We start from the raw sequence: 26,057 nt of genomic DNA on the forward strand, positions 1-26,057 counted from the left end.
ATTTTGGGGCTGGAGAGATGGCTCAGTGGTCTAAAGCACCTACTTGAAACAAGCTTGGCAAAGCACAGGGACCGCGGTTCGATCCCCAGCACCACATGCCAGCCAGCCCCGCCCCCTGGTGGGCTGGAGCTGGCCACACACACACAATAAATAAATGTAATAAATAAAAATAAATATTAAAAAAAAAAGTGTTCTTAAAAAAAAAGAAATTATTAAAAAAAAAAAGAGGGGAAAGAGCTGAGGAGAGAGAGAGAAAGGAGGAGAAAGATGAGAAGGAGAAGAAGTGGGGAGCAGAGGGGAAGGGAACAGAAGGAAGGGGAGAGAAGAGGAGAAGGACCAAAGGTCAGAAATTCCAAAGCTGAAAGGAAGGAAGGAAGGAAGGAAGGAAGGAAGGAAGGAAGGAAGGAAGGAAGGAAGGCAAGAAGGAAGGAAATTGCGAAGCTCAGAGATAAGGATCCTGGAAATGCTGACCCCATAGTACAGAACCCAGCAGTGGCGAGCAGAGCTTCATCCCACGCCTCTCCCTCCGCAGGTATATGATGAGCAATGGGTACAAGCCAGCTCCCCTGGACCTGAGCCATGTGCGACTGACACCTGCACAGACCACACTGGTAGATCGGCTGGCAGAGAATGGGCACAATGTGTGGGCAAGAGACCGTGTAGGCCAGGGCTGGAGCTACAGCGCTGTGCAGGACATCCCTGCACGCAGAAACCCCCGCCTTGTGCCCTACCGCCTGCTGGACGAGGCCACCAAGCGCAGCAACCGGGACAGCCTGTGCCAGGCTGTGCGCACCCTGCTGGGTTATGGCTACAACATTGAGCCGCCTGACCAGGAGCCCAGTGAGTGCTGACCTGGTCCCCATCCCTGATCCTGTCTAGACCCTGACCCCAAATCCCTGACCTTTGACCTGACTCACCCCCTGAATGGGCAACTGAGTGGACTGATCAGGAAGCCAGTGAACCATGACCCTTCCCTTCAGCTCCAACTCTTCCCTGACCCCAGCCCTGAACCTCATCAGATCACTGACTTTGGTCTGACGCAGTCCTTTCTGGGGCTCAATCCAGAGCCCAGTGAGTGCTGATGTCAGCCCTAATCCAACTCCTGGACTCCATCTATGACCCCAGCCCTATTTCTGAACTATAGCTACAACATAGAGCCACACAACCAAGGGATTAGATCTCTAACCTCATCCCAATCCAATCCTCACTTTTCAGTGACTCATAGTTCCAGCCTTTACCTAGAATCCTGACCATGGTCCCTAATCCTTTCTTAACTCCTGATCCCAGCCCCAATTTCTAGTCTGGTATGACCCTAACTCTGACTCGAACCCTGCCTCATTCCTGCTCTCAATCCTTGATTCTAAAAATTGGTCTTGATCCTTAATCCCAGACAATAATCCTGATCAGGGCACTGACCGCTTTCTTCCTGTGTCTCTGTTAGTCTTTCTGCTTTCTGTGAGCTCTGATTACTAACAAGACAGGGATCTGTCTCTCTCTCATAGGTCCCTCCTACTTCCCTGACTAGGCTGAGGTTCCCCAGTCCTACATCAAGAAATTGTCCCTCTCCTCCCAGTTACCCAAGGGTTTCACCCTTTCCGGTCTCTCCCAGCAGTCTCTCGAAGCTTCAGGAGTCACTTCCTGCCCAGCCTCCCCTGACTTTGCCTGCACTCCTCTGTAGGTCAGGTGGACAGCCAGTCGCGTTGGGACCGCGTGCGCATCTTCAGGGCAGAGAAATCCTATGCGGTACAGAGTGGCCGCTGGTACTTCGAGTTCGAGGCAGTTACCACAGGCGAGATGAGAGTGGGCTGGGCGAGGCCTGAGCTGCGGCCAGATGTGGAGCTGGGAGCTGATGATCTGGCCTATGTCTTCAATGGGCACCGTGTAAGCATCCCCTGGCTCTACCCTGCCAGGCTGTGTGGTCCATCCCACGGTCATGCACTCTAGCCCTACCTCTGTCTGTGCCTCACTCTGTCCACTTGTCTACATCTACCATTACTTACCCATTCACCTACCTATCTGCTCATCTATCCATCCATTCATCTACCCTACAAATCTATTGATCTATCAATCCATTGATCCCTCCATCCACCATCCACCCACCATCCATCCATCCATCCACCATCCATCTACCATCCATCCATCCATCCATCCATCTACTTATACTTCCTTTCCAACCCATGTAGACTCTTAATTTTCCATCTGTTCCTCTGTCCAGCCACCCACTACACCAATGTTCTCATCCCCCCCATAATATCTGCCCCTCTATTCTGTAGATTTTTTATTTTTTTAAAGTTTTTTTTAATTTATTTTATTTAGTGTGTGTGTGTGTGTGTGTGTGTGTGTGTGTGTGTGTGGCCAGCTCAGCCCACCTGGAGCCGGGGCTGGCTGGCATGTGGTGCTGGGGGATTGAACCGCGGTCCCTGTGCTAAGCTTGTTCTAAGTAGGTGCTTTAGACCACTGAGCCATCTCACCAGCCCTTATTCTGTAGATTCACATGGGCAAACATGGGCCTGTACGGAAGACATTGCTAGGTGCACCCTCCCTTTCTATCTCTCTACTCACTGCTGCTACCAGTCCCCAGTACCACTTTGGTGGTCTACATAGCCCCAGCCGTGGGAGCAGCAGGGGACTCAGGCAGCAGAGAGGAGTTACAAAGAGCAGTGAGGAAGGCATTTCCAATGACCAGGGATGCAAATGTGGGAAAAGATGGGAACACTGGGGTGACTCTTTCTCTGTCCTCCACATCCGGAGCCCAGTGTTTTGCATGTGTGTGTTTCCACATCTCTCCTGTGCTTCCCTCACAGGGCCAGCGCTGGCATTTGGGCAGTGAGCCATTCGGGCGTCCCTGGCAGTCTGGTGATGTTGTTGGCTGCATGATCGACCTCACTGAGAACACCATTATCTTCACCCTCAATGGCGAGGTCCTCATGTCTGACTCCGGCTCTGAGACAGCCTTCCGGGAGATTGAGATTGGGGAGGGTGAGAGCAAGAACACCGCATATGCCATCCCGGTTTGCCTCCGTCTCACTTGAATTTGCACTTGACTCTCTGCCTCTCGCTGTCCCTTCCACAGTCCTCCCCACGCCATTGCCCACCCTGCCCACCTACTCACCCTGCTATCCATCCCCTTCCCCTAGGCTTCCTGCCTGTGTGCAGTTTGGGACCCGGCCAGGTGGGTCACCTGAACCTGGGCCAGGACGTGAGCTCCCTGCGGTTCTTCGCCATCTGTGGTCTCCAGGAAGGCTTCGAGCCATTCGCCATCAACATGCAGCGGCCAGTTACCACCTGGTTCAGCAAAAGCCTCCCGCAGTTTGAGCCGGTGCCCCTTGACCACCCGCACTATGAGGTGAGGACCAGCCCCAGCAAGACCCAGTACCTTCTGATTTGTCTCCACACCTTGTTCTTCTCACCTCTCTGTCTCGAGTCTCGCCTTTCCTTCAGCACAGCACAGAAGCCATGTAGAAGGGGTCAGACAATGGGCTTGGAGGCTGCCTTTGGGGTATAACTTTGGCAGACTATACCTTCTAGAATCCTAAGTGCTACATCTTTAAAATGGGGAAAGGGAGAAAAGAGAAGCTCAATTCAGTGGCCCCAGTGAAAATTTCTAATCCTTTTCAGCTACCTGATCCTAAAAAGAATATAAATACAGTGAGGAGTAAGGACGTGTGTCTGTAATCCCAGCATTCTGGGAGACCAGGCTAGGCAATCAGGTGACTTAGTGAGACTCTGCCTCAAAATAAAAGTTTAAAAAAATAAAATTAAAAGGTGGGAGGTAGCTCAGTGTAAACTTGAAGACCCTGAGTTCATTCCTTAGTACTGGAAAAGGGGTTGGGGGGAGAGGGAGAAAAGAGAAAGAAATAGATTTCTAGGTACGTATTTGGCATCTCTCTTATGAGTTATTAGTGACTTTTGAGCTTTCAAATTATTTTTTAGTTTAGTTTTGGTTTTAGTAGCTCTTCATTTTTAATACATGCATGTCAATTTTCAGGATTCCTTGTCTTTTCCTTTTTTCTCTTTGGTGGTACTGGGGATTGAATCCAGAGGTGCTAAGCTACATCTCCAGGCCTCTTTTCTTTACTTTGGGTCTCACTAAATTGCCCAGGCTAGGATTGAACCTGAGATCCTCCTGCCTCAGCCTTCCCAGTAGCTGGGATTACAGGCATGTGCCACCAGGCCTGATAGTATCTTTTCTCTTTTATGGTTAGCTAGAGGTAGATACTAACTACAAATACTCCCACACAAACCAAACCAGGTCCTTTTCTCAGCCTGTAAAGAATGTGAATTCCATGTGGCTTGAGCTTCAGCTGCCACAAACCTGACAGACATCGCCCTGTGACAGCTCTTCCTGCTGTGTGTTTAGGATATGCATGCTTTTCTGAGCTTACATTTCCTCATACACAGGAATGAACAAAAATTCACCTGGGGAGCTTTTACAAAACTCTGGCTCTTCTGAACTTTCCTCCCTCAGGGGTCTCCCAGAGAGCCCAGGCAGGAAGTTTTCATTCTGTCTTCTGATGTGTTCCCAGTACCTACCAAAGGCCTGGAACATAGTAGATGCTCAGTAAATAGTTGTGGGCTGGCTGGCTTGTGCTGGAGTCCTGTACATAGGTAGGGATTAAAAGTCCTCTCAAGTGATTCTATTATACTGGCCAGGCTGCCACTGTGCAAAGTGACCAGCAGAGGTTGACAGAGAGCCAAAGTACCCCATGCAGAGCTGTGTGCCTTACACAGAGCTTTATTAGCTCCCAGGAGGGAACGTCTTTGGTTAATTCTTACTTAGGGACTCTAAGGCCTATGAATGGCTCCATGTGTAACCAGGTTTAAGACCAACGGCCTGGCCTGGCCACTGTCCCCACTCAGTGCTTCCCGCCCCCTCCAGGTGTCCCGCATGGATGGTACCGTGGATACACCTCCTTGCCTTCGCCTCACCCACCGCACCTGGGGCTCCCAGAACAGCCTGGTGGAGATGCTCTTTCTGCGGCTGAGCCTTCCAGTCCAGTTCCACCAGCACTTCCGCTGCACTGCTGGGGCCACCCCCCTGGCACCTCCTGGCCTGCAGCCCCCTGCTGAGGACGAGGCCCGGGCAGCAGAACCTGACCCTGACTATGAAAACCTGCGTCGCTCAGCTGGGGGATGGGGTGAGGCAGAAGGAGGCAAGGAAGGAACTGCCAAAGAGGGAGCCCCCGGGGGCCCCCCTCAGGCTGGGGTGGAGGCCCAGCCTGCCAGGGCCGAGAATGAGAAGGATGCTACCACAGAGAAGAACAAGAAGAGAGGGTGAGTTGAGAGTGGGGTTTGAGACCTTTCTTGGGACTCCCAATTATGCAACCTTAATAATTTGAGATACCGCCCCCGCCCGTATGTCCCAAAGTGGTCCCATATATGCTAAGTGAAATCACAATACTGAGGGTTGCTATGTGGTCCCAAGTGAACCCCATGATTTTCCAGGGATGCTCTGGTTTTCCTGAAAGTGTAAAACAGGAGAGCCCTACTGTGTGGGTGGTATGGGGAACTGTACTATCCTCAAGTACTTGGTGGGCAGCCAAGAGCCTCAGCCAGTGGGCTTCATTATTCATGACACTAAAAGGGAATTTGCTATCTTGGGCACTTTACTGTATCCCCCAGATAGCCCAGTGAAAAACCACCTGGGATCCCATTTCTCAAATGTACCCTCTAAAACTATGTCAAGGGAGACCCTGAGAAGGCATCAAGTTGAAAGAGAGTCTTCACGGCTCCCTCTGCAGCAGTGGTTGTCAATGGGATGTAGTTCTGACCATTGGGGGGATCTGGAAATGATAGCACTGTTGGTCACCACAATTTGGGGGCCACTGCTAGGAGGCTCCAGGGGTCCCACATGCCTCAGAGTGTACAGCAGCACCACAAGGTGGAAGAATTGCCCTTCCCAAGTGCATTTAGCAGCCATCTAAGGAGCACAGACGAGAAATGCTGATTTAGGGGGACCACTATATGTCCTAAAGGGGAACCCCATGTTCCCAGAAGGCTTTGAATGTAGGTGACCCAGCATGCAATACCTCCAGAGTGGGTCAGGCTTGGGGGTCTGGAATCCAAGCCCGCTAGAGGCAAGGGGTTGGGTACACTGGTAGAGGCAGGTGCAGTGGGGGTGGGGGTGGCAGGCACAGCTGTTGCTGTCAGGGGGCAGGGCCAGGGCCAGAAAGTGGCTTCTCACGGTTGCCTCTCCTCCCACCGCCAGGTTCTTATTCAAGGCCAAGAAGGTCGCCATGATGACCCAACCACCAGCCACCCCTACTCTGCCCCGACTCCCTCACGATGTGGTGCCCACTGATGACCGTGATGACCCAGAAATCATCCTCAACACAACCACAGTGAGAACCAGGAGCCCTCAAATTTGGGGACTTCTCAGAGTAGCATAGAACACCCCTTTCTAATTTCCTGCTTCAATGCCTATAGCTGAGGATACCCCAGTACACACCAGAAAGCCCCAAAGTCCAGCATGCTTCAAATTTGGAAGGATTTGATCCTTTAAACCCCTAGTCCATACAATTAGTGACCTAAAAACAGCAGGGAGCACAAGGAAATGATGAGGTACACTGATGAAACTCTTAGGGACCCTAAAATCCAGGGAATACTCACCATGTGAGGCTATACAGCTAAACACAGAATACCAAATTTAATTAAGCCCTCTGATATATCCTGGGTAGAAAAAATTCACTTGTCATTCAATATAACTTTAAGACTCCCCAAATCTGGAATATTCTATTAAACAGCCTAGTGGTTAGGATCATGGATCACCCAGATGCCACTTGACCAGGTTACTTGGCCAGGTTACACCAGCTCTGTGCTTTCTTTCCCTTTCGTGAAAACACTGTAGTGTCCCCGTTAGTAACGTTGAGAAGGATTTTTTTTTTTTTTGGCTGGCTCAGCCTGCCTTAAAGGGCGGGTCTGGTAAGGCAGGTGGAGGTGGGCTTCTAACCATGGTATGCTGAGCCTGACTGCATTTGCATGAGCAGGCACTTGGGCTTAAAGAACTGAGTAAACCAGCTGCCCCTCCCCCCCCCGTTAGTCAAGTAAAGATAAAAATTGTACCCACCTGACACACAGAAAAAGTGAGTTACTTTATGTAAAGAATCACAGCACATTAAGTGCTACTTATGAGCTGTTACTCATTTCTTTGTGGTAACCTGAGGGAGGGACTTAGATGTAGGGGGTCGCAACAATATTCCCAGGAGACTCCCAAATCTGGAACTGCATTGGAAGCCACAGAAACAGAGATATAGATATGAGGGTGGATCTTAATTCCTGCCACTTCCTGTTATGCTTCCAGAAGACCCTGAGAATCCAGGGAAATGAATTCAGAGCTGCAGGGACCCCTAAGAATCTTCCCAACTGACCTCTGTTCCCTCTGTGTATCCCCAGTACTACTACTCCGTGAGGCTCTTCGCGGGTCAGGAGCCCAGCTGTGTGTGGGTGGGCTGGGTCACCCCTGACTACCATCAGCATGATATGAACTTCGACCTCAGCAAGGTCCGGGCAGTGACGGTGACCATGGGGGACGAGCAGGGCAACGTCCACAGCAGGTGCCAGGTCACGGGGATATCGGGGAGGGATGGGAGGCAGGCAGGAGGAAGCTGAGCTCCTGCCACAGTCCTGTGGCTGCCTGGCCATGGGACCTGGGAGCCCTGCAGAGCAAGAGGGATCCCTGGAACCTCTCCCCGCACCCAGCTCAGAAGCTTCCCTCCTCCCCTTCCTCCTCCTGCCTGTTCACTTGCTTCAAATTGCTCCCGTTGTTTTTTCTTCGCCTCCTCTATTTCTACTTCTCTGTTTTCCTTCTTCCTTCTCTTTCATTTCCCCCTTTCTTCTCTCTCCCTCTGCTCCCTCCCTGCCACTTCCATCCCACCTGCCATCAGCCAGTAAGGATTCTAACTCTGAGAGGTCAGGGCCTAGGGTAAGGGGGGGGTGTCTCAGTATTGTGGTCTGCGTTTGGGAATGGGGTCCTGAGGTCATTGTATTGCGGGAAGTTGCGGAGGAGGGGTGGGTCCAGGATCCAGAGTTCCTGGACTGAGGATCTATGCAGTGATCACTCCTGTCTCTTCCAGCCTCAAGTGCAGCAACTGCTACATGGTATGGGGTGGAGACTTCGTGAGCCCTGGGCAGCAGGGCCGGATCAGCCACACAGACCTTATCATTGGCTGCCTGGTAGACTTGGCCACTGGCTTAATGACCTTCACAGCCAATGGCAAAGAGAGCAACACCTTCTTTCAGGTGAGCCCAGCCCTCAGGAACTTAGCAACAGAACTGTCATGTCCCAGCATCCTAGGATGAGCCTTCCAGACCCACCCAGAGGCCAGACTCCACAGAGACTGAAGAGAAACAGCGCATCTGTGCTTGGGAGGCCTCGGGGAGACTGCCTAGTTCAACCTTGCACTAAAATGAGGCCCAGAATGGAGGAGACAGAATATAGCTTGACCTTGGAGAGAGACTCATAATCCCTCAGGGACTAGGTGGCCCCTTTTGATAATCAGAGCACTGAGCATGGGCCCAAATCTTAAGGAAGGCTTTTTCTTTTCCATTTTTTATTATGAAAAAACAGATTTTTCAAGCATACAGTAACATTGAAGGAATTGTAACCGCCTAGATGCCTACCACCAAAATCTACCATTAATGTTCTACTACACTGGATTTAACACATATTTATCCATGTATCTACCATTTAATCCATCTAAGATGAGTCTTGTAAAACTTTTATTTTAAATGGAGAAATTTGAGAAATCTACAAAAATGGAATAGCATAATGAACCACCAGGTCCACGTTACACAGTTCCAACCACCCACTCCCAGACAATCTCCTTTCGTCTTTACGCCTACTTCCCTCCTACAGCCACTGCAGGATTTTAGAGGAAATTACAGGCATCATATAGTTTCATCTCTTTTCAGTGTGTATCTTTAAAAGATAAGGATTATTTTTAAATGCATAACCATAATACCACTATCATTTGAAAAAATAAACCCAATAGTTCTTAACTATCATTAAATACCCAGCCCATGTTCAAATTTCTCTGGTTGTCTGAAAAATGGCTTCTTACCATTTCTTTATCTGGAATCTAGGTAAAGTCACATATATATCATTTTTGCTTTCTGCAGAACTGGGGCTGGAACCCAGACTTCACATAAGCTAGGCAGGTGCTGTGCCACAGAGCGTCATCTCCAGCCCTTGGTGGCATCTTTTAATTGGTTGCATTGTGCCTTAGGTCTTTTTTTTCTTTTTTTTTTAATACACGTGTTTCTTCTCCTACCTCTTTTTTTAATGTTTTTTTTTAAAATTTATTTTGTGTGTGTGTGTGTGTGTGTGTGTGTGTGTGTGTGTGGCCAACTCAGCCCACCAGGGGGTGGGGCTGGCTGGCATGTGGTGCTGGGGGATTGAACTGTGGTCCCTGTGCTTTGCTAAGCTTGTTCTAAGTAGGTGCTTTAGACCACTGAGCCATCTCACCAGCCCATCCTACCTCTTTTTTTCCCCCCACTTTCAAATATATTTTCAAAGAAACCAAACTGCTTGTGCTCTTCAGAGTGGGGTCATGGGGCCTGTAAGTCCAACAACTCTTGTCCTTGCACTTGCCAGGGAAGCGCTTATTCTACTGAGCCAACTCCCCGACCAGGTCCAGCACCTCTTGGAAAGCTGTTAGAAAAGCAGAATCAGGGGCCGGGGAGATGGCTCAGTGGAATAAGTGCTTACCTGGCAAGCTCTGGGACCTGATTTCAATCCCTGGTTCCACCAAAAAAAAAGAAAAAAGAAAGAAAAGAAAAGCAGAATCTCAGGTCCCTCCCCAGACCCGCTGAATCTGAATCTGCATCTCACTGAGATCCCAGAGCAGACCCAGGTGCACATTAACACCTGGGCAGGGCCAGGCTCCTTGCCCACAGCCCCTGTGGTGTCTCTGTAACTTTCCTCTGTCCCTTGTATTCCTGTACACTGGCGGGTTGGATCTAGAGTTGCAGTTAGATTCAGGTTTGTTTTTGGAAAGACTGCTGCACAGAGGGTGTTACTTGGAGTGGGGGCGACTGGCGGGATGGGTATTATTGGGAAGATGGAGGAGGGGTGGTCAGAGGACACTCTCCATTTTCATTTTGTTTTGTCTGTGAGTATGCTACTGGGGATTGAACCCAGGACCTTTATAAACTACATCCTCAGCCTTTTTGAAAAAAATGTTTGTTTTGAAACAGGGTCTCAGTAAGTCACTAAATTCCTCAAGCTGGGTTTCAATTCGCAGTACTTCTGCCTCAGCCTCCCAAGGCTGCTGTTTTTTCTGGTTCTTGAAAAATGAGTATGCTAGAGAGAGAGATAGGAAAGACATCCCCCCTGGAGGTGGTATCAGGTACACTAAGACACAGATGACAAGCTGGGCATGGTGGCACACAACTGCAACCTCAGAACAATGAGAGGCCAAGGCAAGAAGACTGAAAGTTCAAATCTGAGCAACTCATCTGCTTAGTGATATCCTGCCTCAAAAGAAAAAAAAAAATTGAAAGGCTGGGTATGTAGTTCAGTCCTGGGTTCATTTCCCAGTACCAGAAAAAAAAATTGGGGGGATGACAGGTTATCCTGGGTGTGCTGGATCAAGGGTGGCACAGCCCAAGGGTGACCTTAGCTCCACTGTGTGTAGTACCCACTGTCCAAGTGTAGATCTGCAAGGCTGACCCTGGCATTTGAGGTTGAATCCCCCGCCCACCTCAGGCTTGCCTTCTTCTGCTCTGGCAGGTGGAACCCAACACGAAGCTGTTTCCTGCTGTATTTGTCTTGCCCACCAACCAGAACGTCATCCAATTTGAGTTGGGGAAGCAGAAGGTAGAAGTGCAGGCAGGGGGAGGATTTCCTAGGTGGGCTGAGGCAGGAGGTGGGGGAGATACCCCACAAAGGGATGCAGGATTGGGGAGGGCTGGAAATCCTGACCCATGTATGATTCTGCACCCCCAGAACATCATGCCACTGTCTGCTGCTATGTTTGTGAGCGAGCGCAAGAACCCAGCCCCGCAGTGCCCACCACGGTTGGAGGTGCAGATGCTGATGCCAGTCTCCTGGAGCCGCATGCCCAACCACTTCCTGCAGGTGGACACGCGCCGTGCTGGCGAGCGGCTTGGCTGGGCCGTGCAGTGCCAGGAGCCGCTGACCATGATGGCATTGCACATCCCTGAGGAGAACAGGTCAGGGCCAGCCAAATGGCACTGAGACAGATGCTGTCAGTCCTCTGGGGTCCAGATTGAGCTCAGCGCCTCTTCCTACACAAGACCACTCCAGAGGCCCCATTTGGGGGACAATGACTCAGCTCAGGCCTTCCCAGATAATACCCAGGGTGCTCCAGACTCACCTTAGGGACCCCAGACCCACACTACAAGGCCTGGAACCCATCTTAGGGAATCCAGATCCACATCATGGAATCCATACAGTGACTTGGGCCCTGAACAATACTCAGAGAAGGTTTAGATGTGTTCTATGGAGGTCTCAACCCATTCCAAGAGGCCCAGACACACCCAGGGCTACAGATGTGTTCCGATGCCTGGAAATCTTAAGGTCTCTGCACACAGCCAGGGGTCCCAAGAGGCTCCTGACATTTCCTAATTCATTCATTTGACAAGCAATACCAGACTTCTCCTATGTAATCAGCAGCATTCTAGCCCAGTGACACAAATCCTTTGGCATCAAGTGACATTCTAATAATGCTCACATATAATTCAGGGTGCTTAGATTATTCACGAGGGCCCTAAATGCACCCTCTGGCCTATTCAACAAATATCCATTCAGTACTTTCTATGTCCTTGGTTCTGTTTTAGGTGTTGGGAATAAAAAAACAAAACAGGCAGAAATGGTCTGCCCTGGTGGAGCTGAAATTCTAGCAGCCCTCAAACATAACCGGGGTACATAGATCTGCCAGAAAGGCTTCAAACCCAATCTGGGGGTCTTAGATACACCTCATGGTCATCTCATCTTAGCGAGCTTCTGAGATCCCAGGGTCTTAGGCCATCCAAGGGATCCTAAAGGATGAGTTGAGAATGGCCCTTAGGGACTTCTAGGACTGATAAAAGACTGTCAGACATAGCTCCAGAGCCCTGACCTGTGGGACACTGGGAGTCCCTGCTAGAGCAACAACGTTGACAGTGTCTCTTTGCCTCTCCATGGTCTGTGTCTCCATGTGCCACCTCCCTGTCCTGCCTGCCCCTGCCTGTGCTCCTCACCTCCACCATAGGTGCATGGACATCCTGGAGCTGTCTGAGCGCCTGGACCTACAGCGCTTCCACTCGCACACACTCTCCCTCTACCGAGCAGTGTGCGCCCTGGGCAACAACCGCGTGGCTCATGCTCTGTGCAGCCACGTGGACGAGGCGCAGCTGCTGCACACACTGGAGGACGCACACCTGCCGGGCCCTCTGCGTGCAGGCTACTACGACCTCCTCATCAGCATCCACCTTGAAAGTGCCTGCCGCAGCCGCCGCTCCATGCTTTCAGAATACATCGTGCCCCTGACATCTGAGACTCGTGCCATCACACTCTTCCCACCTGGACACAACTCTGAAGATGGTCCCCGCCGCCACGGCCTGCCTGGTGTTGGAGTCACAACCTCCCTGAGGCCCCCACACCATTTCTCACCCCCTTGTTTTGTGATGGCTCTGCCAGCAGCTGGGGCAGCAGAAGCCCCAGCCCGCCTGAGCCCTGCCATCCCTCTGGAGGCCCTGCGGGACAAGGCCCTGAGAATGCTGGGCGAGGCTGTGCGAGACGGTGGGCAGCATGCACGAGACCCTGTCGGGGGCTCCGTGGAGTTCCAGTTTGTGCCTGTGCTCAAGCTTGTATCTACCTTGCTGGTAATGGCTTCCTCCTGCTTCCCTCTTCTATTCTACAGTTGAAATAATTCCTCCATCCATGTATCAATCCCTCCCAGTGATACATCCAACTCATCCATCTCTCCATTCATCTACCTATCCACCTTTGATATGACCTCCACTATCTAACCTTCCTTTATTCACATTTCCTTCCACGGGTCATCTATCTTCTATTCATGTGTTCTTTAATTCTTCTTCACATTCCATCCATCCATCCATCATTCATTCATTCATTGTCAGTCCATCCATCCTCCACCCACCTTTCCACCCATTTGTTTTCCACTCATTCATTATATACCTTCATCTTCCCATCTACAAGTCCAGGCACCTTTCTGTCGTCCTGTCTTCTACCCATATATCCATCTATCATCCATCTGTGTATCTGTTTCAGACCATTTATTCATTCATCCTTCCATTCATTCACACACAAGTTCTTCATCCATCATCCCATTTATATCCATTATCAGTATAATCACCCATAGATTCATCCATTCCTCCACTTCCATTTACCTTTGCCCTACCTCTGTACTTCTCCGCCCTGTGTAGGTACACCCATTCTCTATCCACAAATCCACCCAGCCATTTACACCCATCCATCCATTCTCCATTCTATATTTCATGTACCCTTTCATGTACCCTGTATGCATATACTCATATAACCATTCATCTATATTTCTATCCAGCTTTATGTGCATAATCTTATTAATTAATCCCTCTACCTATCTTACCCATTCCCATGGTTATTATTTACCTGTACATTCATTTACTTGCTTATACATCTATATAGCCATTCATACACTTACCTGCCTACCTATATGTTTTTTATTCTATTATACGTCACCCACGTTATTTTCATCTCTATAGCATGATTTGTTCATTCATTCATTTCCCCTTCAAACCTCTACCATCCAATCTACTGATTCAGCTAGACAATCATCCTTCCTGTCTCCATCTTTCTCTCTCCTCTTCTTCCCTTTCATCTACTTTCTATCTTTCCTTCCATATTTCAATATATTAGTATCTTTATTGTGCTGGCTGAGCTGGTGGTGTATGCTGGGAGCTCTGGGTCTTCTTGAGAAGTAGGGTGTGTCCTGTCCCAAAATCATATATATGCAGGCTTGGGAGGAAGGACAGAAGGGGGTGGATGACAGGAAGCAGGTGCCATTTTGCCTGTGGAAGAAATCATAGCAGACAAAGAAGAAATGAATTTGACATGTACAGAAGCAGGAGAAGCAGGTGAATGAAGGTAGGCATGATTATGGAGACCTTATAGGTCACATGACGGACTCAGACCTTGTCCTGCAGGTGATGGGCGTCTTTAGCGATGAGGATGTGAAACAGATCTTGAAGATGATTGAGCCTGAAGTATTCAAAGAGGAAGAAGAGGAAGAGGAAGAGGAAGAGGAGGGGGAAGAGGAAGAGGAAGATGAAAAAAAAGAAGAGGAAGAGGAAGAGGAAGAGGAGGGGGAAGAGGAAGAGGAAGATGAAGAGGAGAAGGAGGAAGATGAGGAGGAAATGGCACATGAGAAGGAAGATGAAGAAAAAGAGGAAGAGGAGGCAGCAGAAAGGGAGAAAGAAGACTTGGAGGAGGGACTGCTGCAAATGAAACTTCCAGAGTCTGTGAAGTTACAGGTGTGTTGGATGTTCCTGTCTTCCAGTCTCCATCTATCTGGAGGTCTAGTGGGCCACAAGTCTAGGAGACTAGACTTTGTATTGTGGCAGTGGGGAAGCAGAAGTCACTAGGGCAGTGGAGCTATGTTGGCTTGGAATGATCTCTCAGGCTTCTGTCTGATTTAAGGCCCTGAGCAGGAGTTGGTGGTGGCTGGACCTAACAGGACCCCAGAGAAGGCAGAGTTTCAAGGAGGTCTCAGTGGTCTCATGACCATCCCTCCTACTGTATGGCTGTCCTTCCACAGATGTGTCATCTGTTGGAGTATTTCTGTGACCAAGAGCTGCAGCACCGTGTGGAGTCTCTGGCAGCCTTTGCAGAGCGCTATGTGGACAAGCTCCAGGCCAACCAGCGGGACCGCTACGGCCTCCTCATGAAAGCCTTCACCATGAGTGCAGCTGAGACTGCAAGACGTACCCGCGAGTTCCGCTCTCCGCCCCAGGAACAGGTCCTCTGACCCACTGGCTAAGCCCCAGCCTCAGCCTTTCTCCTGATTGACCATGGTGCCCATTAATCTCAAAATCAGTACTTGACCCTTGAACATAGGACACCTTGGTGTCACTTACAAATAACCCTGACCCTTCCATACCTCCTCCCTCATCTCCCTGATGTTCTCTAACTCACCCACTTTGGCTCATGACCTTAGACAGGGACTTACAGTTGGATCTCAGAGTTCCTGTTCTGGACCTTCTGACCCTTGTTCACATGGTTGACCTCTCCCTAGATCAACATGCTGTTGCACTTCAAAGATGGTGCAGATGAGGAAGAGTGTCCCCTCACGGAAGACATCCGACAGGATTTGCAGGACTTTCATCAAGACCTGCTGACCCACTGCGGTAAGGAGGAGGGATCGGAGAGCCCTCCCTGCAAACTCTCTTGTGATAGCTTTTGAAGTTTCCCTAAGATTCCCTGACCTTAAACATCGGTGTATTGGTGCAATGTAACTGGACTGGTGGCCAGATAGATGACAAGTGGAAGGATACGTTTCTAGGAATATTTGGGTGAATGGGGCTGGGGGGATGGCTCAGTGGTCTAAAGCACCTACTTAGAACAAGCTTCGCAAAACACAGGGACCGTGGTTCAATCCCCCAGCACCACATGCCAGCCAGCCCTGCCCCCTGGTGGACTAAGCTGCACCCCCCCACATAAATAAATAAATATTTGGGTGAATGGGTGCCTAGATTGACTATAAGCAAATGAGTGGATGGGTGTGTGAATCAATGTGTAGTAGGATGAATGAATAAATAAATAAGTGAAGAGGTAGATGATTAGCTGGCTGACCAGAAGGATGTATGGAAGATTTAGAGTTGGGCGGAGAGCTGGCTGGCTAATTGATGCTAAGTCAGCAGATAATCTTACTGCGATCCCTTGTGGGTGTGTGTGTGTGGGGGGCTACTGGAGATTTAACCCAGAACCTTAGCACTGAGCTATAGCTTCAGCTTTTTAAATTTTATTTATTTATTTATTATTATTATTATTATTTTTGTTTTGGTTGAACCAGGGATTGAACTCAGGCCCTTGCGCTTGCCAGGGAAGTGCTTATTCCACTGAACCATCTCCCCGGCCCTGTTTTTATTTTTTATTTTTTTCTTTTTTGCGGACCCAGGGATAGAACTCAGGCCCTTGCACTTGCCAGGCAAGCGCTTATTCTACTGAGCCATCTCCCTGGCTCTATTTATTTATTTATTTATTTTTGAGATTTAGTCGCTAAATTGCCCAGGCTGGGGTTGAACTTACATTCCATTCCTCCTGCCTCAGCCTCCTAGAGTGCTGGGATTACAGGCATGAGCCATCACACCTGACTAGTGATGACTTATCCTCTGGCTGACTTTCAATACTTTCTTTCTTTTTTTTTTTTAATTAATTATTTATTTATTCCGTGTGTGTGTGTGTGTGTGTGTGTGTGTGGCCAGCTCAGCCCACCAGGGGGCGGGGCTGGCTGGCATGTGGTGCTGGGGGATTGAACCGTGGTCCCTGTGCTTTGCCAAGCTTGTTCCAAGTAGGTGCTTTAGACCACTGAGCCATCTCTCCAGCCCCTCAATACTTTCTTTATCTTCACCTTCAATTGTTTGGGTAAGAGGTATCTAAGTATGGATCGCTTTAAGTTTATCCTGTTTGGAGTTTGAGATTCTTAAATATGAACTTCAATATTCTCATCAAGGTGGTTTGATCCCCTGCCTGCCATGCCAGCCCCACCCCTGGGGCATGCTGAGAAAGCTATTGAGATTGGGTGTGGTGGTGAGCACCTGTAATCCCAGCATTTGGGAAGCTGGAAACAGGAGAATGACTACAAGTCCGATCTGTGTAGACCCTGCACTAAATATATATGCACATCCCCCCCATCAAGGCTAGAAAATGTTGGACAAATGTTTGAATATTTGAATATTTTTGACCCCTTCTCTCCTGTCCTTCTGGAACTCATTCTGAAGGTCCTGGGTGCTCGATGATACCCTTTAGGGCTCTGCGGCTGTCCTTCATCATTCTTTTATCTTTCACTTCTTCCGACTGGAGAACCTCTACATCCTAGCTTCAAGTTCAGTACTTTTCTACCATCTCAAATATGCTATCAAACCTCTCTCATGATTTTTTATTTTGGTTGTTGTATTTTCCTTTTTTAAAGTTAAAAATTAATAGAAGCATACTCGTGCAGTTATTCGACCCGATTCTTTAAACACATTATTTACTTTATTAATATTCTTTACAGGATGTTTCACTTCCATCATAGTTTTTTTAAAAAAAAATACTTCAGATATTTTTGTTTTAGTTCTTTGAACTTATTTGCAGCAGCAAATATGTTCAAAGCAAATGTTTCACAGAAAAAAATAGATGAACAAAAATGTAAACATATAAAGAAATATGGGGGTGCGCGGAGGATCACTGTGAGCTTGAAGTCAGCCTGGGCCATACAGTAATGAGTTCAAAATGAGCCTGAACTACACAGCGAGATCCTGTCTCAAAAAAACAAAAGAGAGCCAGGTATGGTGGTGCACACCTTAATCCTAGCAGTTGGGGGGCTGAGGCAGGGGGATCATTGCAAGCTTGAAGCCAGCCTGGACTATGGAGTGAGACCCTGTTTTAAATAAACAAACAAACAAAACACACACAAAAAAAAAAAAGAAAGAAAAAGAAAATTTCATGAGCATGTGTATAAATGAGGAATGAATGAAGTACGTGACTGAGCAGGTGAATGTGCAAACACTAATTTCTTTCCTTCCTGACTGCCAGGCATTCAGCTGGAGGGGGAAGAGGAGGAGCCAGAGGAGGAGACCACTCTGGGAAGCCGCCTGATGAGCCTGCTGGAGAAGGTGCGGCTGGTGAAGAAGAAGGAGGAGAAGCCAGAGGAGGAGCCACCTGCAGAGGAGCCCAAACCCCGTGAGGACTGAGGACAGTGGGGACAGGAAAAGAAGTGACAAGTGGCTCTGAGGACCATAGCTCTCCCACAGAGGTCTTGAGGAGAAATAGAAGGGTGGATAGAGAGGCAGGAGGGAGAGGAAAAGAGCTTGGGAGGAGAGACCCACTGGAGGCATGGCCCCAATTTTGGGGCTGCAGCCCTGGCACGGACCAGGGCTGGGACATACATCCAACCCAGCATGGTGGCAGCTCCCCTACCACTGTGGCCTCAGACCCTCAGCTTTTGTTTTTCTTTTCTCTTATGATGAGACTGTTACCATGTTGAAGGGTACAAAAGCAGTTATGATAAGTGTTGACCAAGGTGTCACTGTGCAAATGTACTGTATTAGCCACCTATCATAAGGACAGAGTCCCTGGTGTTGGTATAGGTTTTATCCTGTAACATTCAAGATCATGTATTGGGCCAGTTCTGGGTCAGGCACTGTTCACAGGGCTGAAGAAAAAAAAAAAAAAAAAAAAAAAAAAAAAAAAAAAAAAAAAAACATGGGAAAGTGAAAGCCCTTGCGCTCTATGAGCTTAGCATATTACACCAAATTCAAGCCAGGTATGGTGGTGTATTCCTGAAATCCTAGCAGTCACTAGGCTGAGGCAAAAGGCTCTCACCACTGAGACATCCTGGGCTACATGGCAAGACCCTTTCTCAAGCAAACAGAAAGAATATTGTATCAAATGCATATATGGATTCACAAATGTCAGGTAGGCATTAGTGCTAAGAGGGAAAAGAAAATCTGAGAGATGGGAGAGGGATAAGGACAGAAGGGTCAGAAGGAGGGACCAAACTGTGCAAAGATCTGAGAAAGAATGGGTGTTATGAAAGGAAGAGACAGTGCCAAGGCTCCGAGGCCAGCATGCTGGAGCAGAGTGGTCCAGCGGGCAAGTAGTGAGAGTTAAGGCAGGGAAGTAACAGCCAGGTTGCAGAGGGCCATGGGAACAGGGTGACAGAGGAAACTGCCAGAATCCAAGAGCCCTTGGCAGGAGGAGAATGGGAGTGGTTGGTAACTGAGAGGCCCATGAGAAGAGGGGCCTCTCCTGTGTCATTCTGGCACTGTGCTCTGAGCCTTGTGTCCCTTTTCCAGAGTCCCTGCAGGAGCTGGTGTCCCATATGGTGGTCCGCTGGGCCCAGGAAGACTTCGTGCAGAGCCCCGAGCTGGTTCGGGCTATGTTCAGCCTCCTGCACCGGCAGTATGATGGGCTCGGCGAGCTGCTGCGTGCCCTGCCGCGGGCATACACCATCTCACTGTCCTCTGTGGGGGACACCATGAGCCTGCTCGAGTGCCTGGGCCAGATCCGCTCGCTGCTCATTGTGCAGATGGGCCCCCAAGAGGAGAACCTCATGATCCAGAGCATCGGGTGAGGCCCCCTCCTTGGTGGGGCATGTGCCTTGGAGGCAGGCAAGCCTACACGGGGCCCTCTGTGTTATCCTCTGGATGTGAAAACATCCCCTCCCCCCAACATCTGACTCATTAGGATACAGCAGGACACATAAGTGATAAACCCTCCTAGAGGTCCTGGGAGGTCCCTGTCCTTCCTATCCTCTTTGCTCCTTCCTAGAGTGCCCCTTCCTTCCTGCTCCATGTGCCCCTGGCAAACAGCTCCTTACATGTGACACGCGCAAGGTTTCCCATTCAGAGCTTCTATATCCTCATGTGTAAACAGGGACGCTCCATGCTTACCGCACAGAATGGTGGCGCGGCTTCAATAAGCGCAGCACATCGTCACATCATTGTGATCCCCTGGCACTCAGGAAACAGGCAGGAAGAGCTCGTGTTTAAGGCCAGCCTGAGCTATAGTGAGATCCTGTCTCAACAAAACAAAACATTCTAAGAAAACAAGAATGAATGGGAAAAAAAAATAACCTAAGAAAATGCTCATCAACTCATCGTGGTACTGAGCACTTAGATGTCCAGTGTGTCTCTTTCATTCACTCAGCGGACACTTATTAACCACCTTCTGTGTGCCAGGCCTCTGTGAGCATATGGGGAAAGACTTGGCAATGTGACAGAGATCTGTCCTAGGGGAGTTTGCTTTGGGTTGAGCCTCAGTTTCTTTACCTGTGAAAATAGTGCCAATCAGAGTTCCTGCTTCCCAAAGTGGATGAAAGGATGGTGCAGTCAGGTCTATAAAAGGGAAGGTGCAGGGTGCAGGCTAAGAGGTCAAGTGAGGCATGATGGTGCGTGCCTGGCTGATCCCAGCACTCTGGGAGGCTGAGGCAGGAGGATCAGAAGTTTGATCCTATCCTGGGCAACTTATTGAAAATCTGTCTCAAAACTAAAAAATAAAAAGGGGCCCAAAAGCCCTGAGTTCAACCCTAAGTACTTCAGGGGGGAAAAAAAGAATTAAAAAAAGAAGTAAATAAATGTTGTTCTCATGATGGTGACAATGGCAATAGTGTGAGCGACCCCACCTGTGGTGACCCCCTACACATTCTCTGTCCACAGGAACATCATGAACAACAAAGTCTTCTACCAGCACCCGAACCTAATGAGGGCGCTGGGCATGCACGAGACAGTCATGGAGGTCATGGTGAATGTCCTTGGGGGCGGCGAATCCAAGGTGAGGCTACTGGCTGGGCTGGGGGATTAGGGCAAGGGGCTTCAGAGGGCAGACACTGACCACCAGCCCACCCTGCCACCCCAGGAGATCCGCTTCCCCAAGATGGTGACGAGCTGCTGCCGCTTCCTCTGCTACTTCTGCCGGATCAGCCGGCAGAACCAGCGCTCCATGTTTGACCACCTGAGCTACCTACTGGAAAACAGTGGCATCGGCCTGGGTGAGAAAGCCTGAGCTGGGCGCTGCTCCCGGAGCCCGCTCCTGCCTGCGCATGCCGCCAGCTCACTCACTCATTCTGCCATCCAACAAATGCTCAGTCTCAGCCATCAGAGTGTAATGAGTTGCACTGGGACACAGTACTGAGCCAGACGGCCCCACCCGGCTCTCACTGGGCTCACAGTGCAGCAAAGAAGAAGACGATTCAGTTTCAGATAGTGACAGCCCACACTGGTCAGAACTGGGGTGGAGGAAGCATAGACCAGACAGGAAGGAAAAGGGATGGGGGGTACGGGTGGAGAGGGTTTCCTGAGGGCCCACAGTCAGGAGTGAGACTGCCAGCTGCACACCTCGGAAGAGCATCTTCACCCTCTCCTCCCGCCACAGGCATGCAGGGCTCCACGCCCCTGGATGTGGCCGCTGCCTCCGTCATCGACAACAATGAGCTGGCCTTGGCGCTACAGGAGCAGGACCTGGAGAAGGTGTGGAGAGAGAGGCCTGGCCCTGCCTAGCTTCTGGGACACCTGCTGACTCTGAGCTCCTCCTAGGGCGGGGGTAGGGGAAGGACATTCGGGACAGTCCACAGCTAAACCAGAGGGGAATAATTTGCAGGGAGATAACAATGTCCAGGGGCTCGATCATGGGGCACTACAGGATGGGTGCATCCATGCCCTACCCTCCTGGCTGGGTGGTCCCCTCTGCCATGGCTTCTGTGTACAGCAAGCACATGTGTGGCGCTGGAGTTCCAGCACCTTTGAGGCAGCTTCCTTGCTGTGTGGCCTTGGGTGAGCAACAGCTTCTCCATTCCTCCATAATCTCAGCTCCACAATGAACAGTCATAGAAACAGCTTCATGCAGTTGTTGCTCAACAACAGCTAGCTGCTATCATATAACTATTCGCTCAACAAATGTTTGTCACACACACACACTATATGTCAGGATTTGTCCAAGGCAGTAGAGGTATGACAGTCAAAACACCTAGTCCTCAAGTAGTTGACATTCTCATTTGAAGATTGAATAATAAGATGAATGAATAACATACTTCCTGTTTGCTAGTGACAGATATTGAGGAAAAGAAGTGGAAAAGGAGGAAAATATCAAATGTTAGGAGAGTGTCTGAGTTAGACAAGAGTGGTCAGAGAAAGCTCCAGTGAGAAAGTGACAGTGAGGAAAGCTCAGGAGGTGAGGGCTGGATAGAGACTAGGGGAGGGGCATTCCAGGTGGAAGGAACAGCCACGCAAAGGTCCGGAAGCAGGAGCTGGCCTCGGGAGTTTGAGCAGAGACCAAGGCAGTTGAAGCACAGAGTGAGATAATTGGCCAGAGAGGGCCGAGAAGTGGTCGTGTGGGATCTTACAGGCCACTTTGGGGACTCTGACTTTTGTCCTGAGAGCCAACCTTTGAGCAGAGGGTGTGACCTGACTCAGGTGTTCACAGGTGGGTGTGGAACAGACCAAGGGCAGCAGGGGTCCTAGGGAAGTGTCTGCTGCCATGGCCCCTGTAGGGGTGAGTGTGGGTAGGACGGGTTATTTGCTGAAGGGTTCAGAGATGAATGGGGCTGAGGAGCTCAGGGATGAACAGAGGCCTGAGATTGGAGAGGAGGGCTGTGTGGGTCTAGCCTCTGGCTAAGACCCCTGCTGTCCCCAGGTTGTGTCCTACCTAGCAGGCTGTGGCCTCCAAAGCTGCCCCATGCTGCTAGCCAAAGGGTACCCTGATATTGGCTGGAACCCCTGCGGTGGTGAGCGCTACCTGGATTTCCTGCGCTTTGCTGTCTTCGTCAATGGTGAGGCAGGGCATGGTGGTGGCAGGGTAGGATATGTGGGGTCACTGTCCAAACCCTCCTTGAGCATGACCATGTACACTGTGAGCCTCAGGTCTGCCTAAGTCAGGGATCCCCTCAAGTGCGGCTGAGGCAGGGGGCTGGGGCCAACAGGGACTTGGCCTTGCCCCTGGAAGTGTTTGGTGCTCTGGTGGCATGGCATCCCCAGGCTCATGAGACCTCAACCTTCTGGGGTGGCCAGGCGAGAGCGTCGAGGAAAATGCCAATGTGGTAGTACGGCTGCTCATCCGCAAGCCCGAGTGCTTCGGACCAGCCCTGCGGGGTGAAGGAGGCTCAGGGCTGCTGGCTGCCATCGAAGAGGCCATCCGCATCTCTGAGGACCCTGCACGGGATGGTCCAGGTGTCCGTAGGGACCGGCGGCGTGAGCAGTAAGTCCCCTGGCTCCTACCCAGTAATGTATCCTGCCCTCCCCATGCCCCTGGCTGCCTCCCCACAACATCCTGCTCCCCTGCAGCTTTGGTGAGGAGGCCCCCGAGGAAAGCCGGGTGCACTTGGGACATGCCATCATGTCCTTCTATGCAGCCTTGATCGACCTGTTGGGACGCTGTGCTCCAGAGATGCATGTGAGATGGGGAAGCCTAAAGTGGAGCAGGAGGGAGGGCATAGGCCACCAGCCTTGACCTCTCCATGTGGGTATTGGGTGACATTGGTTGGCCCTCACCATGTGGGCCCCAGCTAGGCTAGGTAGTGACATGGTGCTGATTTCATGCAGCTCCCAGTCCAGTGTGCGAGGCAGACAGTGACAGCCCGGAGTGGTGAGGGTGGGATGGAAGAGGCGTGGGCAGAGGGATCAGGACTAGAACTCTAGAGTTATTCTCTTAGGAAGGAGGCCTGCTCTGTGTACCAGAGAGTCAGGAAGGGATGGGATGGAGCAAACTCCAAATGGGGCACAGGTGTCCGATGACATCTGGCCCATCCCCAACTGCCACCCCCAGCTAATCCAAGCCGGCAAGGGTGAGGCCCTTCGGATCCGGGCTATCCTCCGATCCCTCGTGCCCTTGGATGACCTCGTGGGCATCATCAGCCTCCCGCTGCAGATCCCCACCCTGGGCAAAGGTATGAGCTAGTCTGACTTGACAAGAGAGCGATGCTGGGTAGGGTTCCAAGCACATCCCTGACCTGCGTCCTTCTTGCCTGTAGATGGGGCCCTGATACAGCCAAAAATGTCGGCCTCTTTCGTGCCGGACCACAAGGCATCCATGGTGCTCTTCCTGGACCGTGTCTATGGCATTGAAAACCAGGACTTCCTGTTACACGTGCTGGACGTGGGCTTCCTGCCTGACATGAGGGCAGCAGCCTCGCTAGACACGGTGAGCAGCCCTGCTGCCCTGGCCACGCTTCCTGCCTTCAAAGGTGGCCCATCTTGTGGTCCTCTCCCGGGATGCACAATATAGGGCCTGAGAAAGCAACAGCAGTACTTGTATTTGCCCTGGGATTGTATCCAGAGCATAAACCCACCACCAAATCCCACCACCAGCACCCTCAGGTTAGGAGGAAATAATCCAAATAGAAAGGACTTGTGTGCTGACAGAGGGTAGGTAGGAATCTCCAACTTCCAATTATAGAAACAATCATTCTAGCCAGGCATGATGGCACATGTGTGTAATCCCAGCACCGGAGGAAGCTAAGGCAGGATGATCGCAAGTTCAAGCCCAGCCTGGGCAACTTAGTGAAACACTTTCAAAATGAAAACTAAGAAAAGGGCCAGGATGTAGCTCAGTGTAAAGGCCATGGGTTCAGTCCCTAGAACTGCACCTCCATCTCCAGTCATTCTCAGTGATGGCAGCGGCATGAACCACCAAAGAACTGTTACTCAAGTAGTAACAGAAAGTGACGAGACCAGAGAAGATGATCACGAGAAGTGACCATTGATTGAGCAACATGGAGATGATGGCGACCTTGACAAGTGGCTTTATCAAGGTGGCGAGGGTGCAAGAGAACTTGGAGGCTGGGCTGGAGACAGCAAGGAACACTGACATTTCCATACAAGTTGCTGGCTGGGGAGGGACAGGACAGGATGACCGCTGGAGGGGCGAGCTGGGAAAGAAACGCTGGAACTTGAACCTATAATCCATTTGTGGGAAATACAGAGTGCAGGGAACAAGCTGACACCACGAGGAGGGATTGAATCAAGGCCAAAATGTAGAATAGTCCACTGGACAAATGGCCCAGCTCCTCCAGCAAACACATAGCATTTAAAAGACCTAAAATACCTGTTGGCCAAGAGCAGCGTGGATCCTCCTAAGGACCCGATCCAAACACTCCCAAAAAAATAGCAATGTTTGAGACATTTGAAGAAAGTTGATCATGGAAATGAAGAGATTAGCACTGTCACATGATGATGGCCACAAGGGCTGTCGAACAGAAGAGCTTGTTGGAATGGAGAGACATAGTTAAGTGTTTGTATGTAGAAGGGGCATGCATGAAAATACTACAGGAAACTTCGAGGCCAGCCGATAGGACAAAGTGAGATCCTGTCTCAAAAAGAAATCAAACAAACAAGGACCTACAGGAAAAAAGGTGAGGGTTGGAGAAGAAACAGGCAGGCAGAACGTCTATTTCTGTAGAACAGCCATATCTGGGGTAACGGGCTCATTAATCAGTTTCTGACTTGTGTGCCTGTTTGAAATTTCGTAGAGTCCAAAGTAATAAAGGAGGGCCGGGGAGATGGCTCAGTGGAATGAGTGCTTCCCAGGCAAGCACAAGTGCCTGAGTTCAATCCCCGGTTCCGAAAAAAATAAAAATAAAAATAAAAAAACAAAGTAATAAAGGAAGGGGATGGGGATCTAGCTCAACAGCGCAGTGCCTGCCTGACAAGCGCGAGGTCCTGAGTTCCATTTCTGGTACACCCCAGACAAAAAAAAGTAATAAAGGAAACAGAGTAGAGATGGGAAAGGTGCAGGATTTGGGGGAATGATCAGAACCTTAGTTCTTTGCCTAGAGTTGTGCAGGATGAGCGTCAGGGCAGCCCCAGGGGTAAGCAGTGGGCTTGATGTCCCCATCCTGTGTCCCAGGCTACTTTCAGCACTACGGAGATGGCGCTGGCGCTAAACCGCTACCTGTGCCTGGCGGTGCTGCCGCTCATCACGAAGTGTGCGCCACTCTTCGCGGGAACCGAGCATCGCGCCATCATGGTGGACTCCATGCTCCACACCGTTTATCGCCTGTCCCGCGGCCGGTCGCTCACTAAGGCGCAGCGCGACGTCATCGAGGACTGCCTCATGGCGCTGTGCAGGTGGGCGGGGCCCCTAGTGGGCGAGACCGATGGGGCGGGGTTACATTGGGCAGGGTCGCCGGATGGGCGGGTCTCTGGGTGAGATCCACCCCCTGTGCACATCCGTGCAGGTACATCCGCCCATCCATGCTGCAGCACCTGTTGCGGCGTCTGGTGTTCGACGTGCCCATCCTGAACGAGTTCGCCAAGATGCCCCTGAAGGTGAGGGCAAGGCTCACTCGCATGCGCCCTCCACTGCCCTGCTCTGCCCTGGGCTGGGAGGCTCAGCGGTATGAGCGCTGTGCACTCCAGCTAAT

General features: G+C 50.5%; 1 protein-coding gene across 2 annotated transcripts in view; it reads left to right on the plus strand.

The window, feature by feature from the left end:
- Ryr1 (ryanodine receptor 1) overlaps positions 1-26,057 on the plus strand; it is a 125,021-nt gene that overhangs the window by 27,407 nt on the left and 71,557 nt on the right. For both annotated transcript variants that reach the window (XM_023721638.1, XM_023721639.1), the window contains exons 24-49: positions 533-840; positions 1,679-1,881; positions 2,805-2,979; positions 3,138-3,346; positions 4,880-5,274; positions 6,209-6,341; positions 7,393-7,553; positions 8,073-8,238; positions 10,730-10,816; positions 10,946-11,172; positions 12,213-12,825; positions 14,149-14,475; positions 14,760-14,960; positions 15,237-15,348; positions 17,738-17,884; positions 19,000-19,273; positions 20,362-20,476; positions 20,561-20,693; positions 21,077-21,171; positions 22,334-22,469; positions 22,708-22,894; positions 22,981-23,089; positions 23,462-23,582; positions 23,667-23,836; positions 25,541-25,761; positions 25,872-25,962. In XM_023721638.1, coding sequence (XP_023577406.1) covers positions 533-840; positions 1,679-1,881; positions 2,805-2,979; positions 3,138-3,346; positions 4,880-5,274; positions 6,209-6,341; positions 7,393-7,553; positions 8,073-8,238; positions 10,730-10,816; positions 10,946-11,172; positions 12,213-12,825; positions 14,149-14,475; positions 14,760-14,960; positions 15,237-15,348; positions 17,738-17,884; positions 19,000-19,273; positions 20,362-20,476; positions 20,561-20,693; positions 21,077-21,171; positions 22,334-22,469; positions 22,708-22,894; positions 22,981-23,089; positions 23,462-23,582; positions 23,667-23,836; positions 25,541-25,761; positions 25,872-25,962 — 5,116 coding nt within the window. The remainder of the gene's footprint in view (positions 1-532; positions 841-1,678; positions 1,882-2,804; positions 2,980-3,137; positions 3,347-4,879; positions 5,275-6,208; positions 6,342-7,392; positions 7,554-8,072; positions 8,239-10,729; positions 10,817-10,945; positions 11,173-12,212; positions 12,826-14,148; positions 14,476-14,759; positions 14,961-15,236; positions 15,349-17,737; positions 17,885-18,999; positions 19,274-20,361; positions 20,477-20,560; positions 20,694-21,076; positions 21,172-22,333; positions 22,470-22,707; positions 22,895-22,980; positions 23,090-23,461; positions 23,583-23,666; positions 23,837-25,540; positions 25,762-25,871; positions 25,963-26,057) is intronic.

This window comes from Octodon degus, unplaced genomic scaffold (genome assembly GCF_000260255.1).
Source record: "Octodon degus isolate 3935 unplaced genomic scaffold, OctDeg1.0 scaffold00083, whole genome shotgun sequence".
In the NCBI taxonomy this organism is placed as follows: domain Eukaryota; kingdom Metazoa; phylum Chordata; class Mammalia; order Rodentia; family Octodontidae; genus Octodon; species Octodon degus.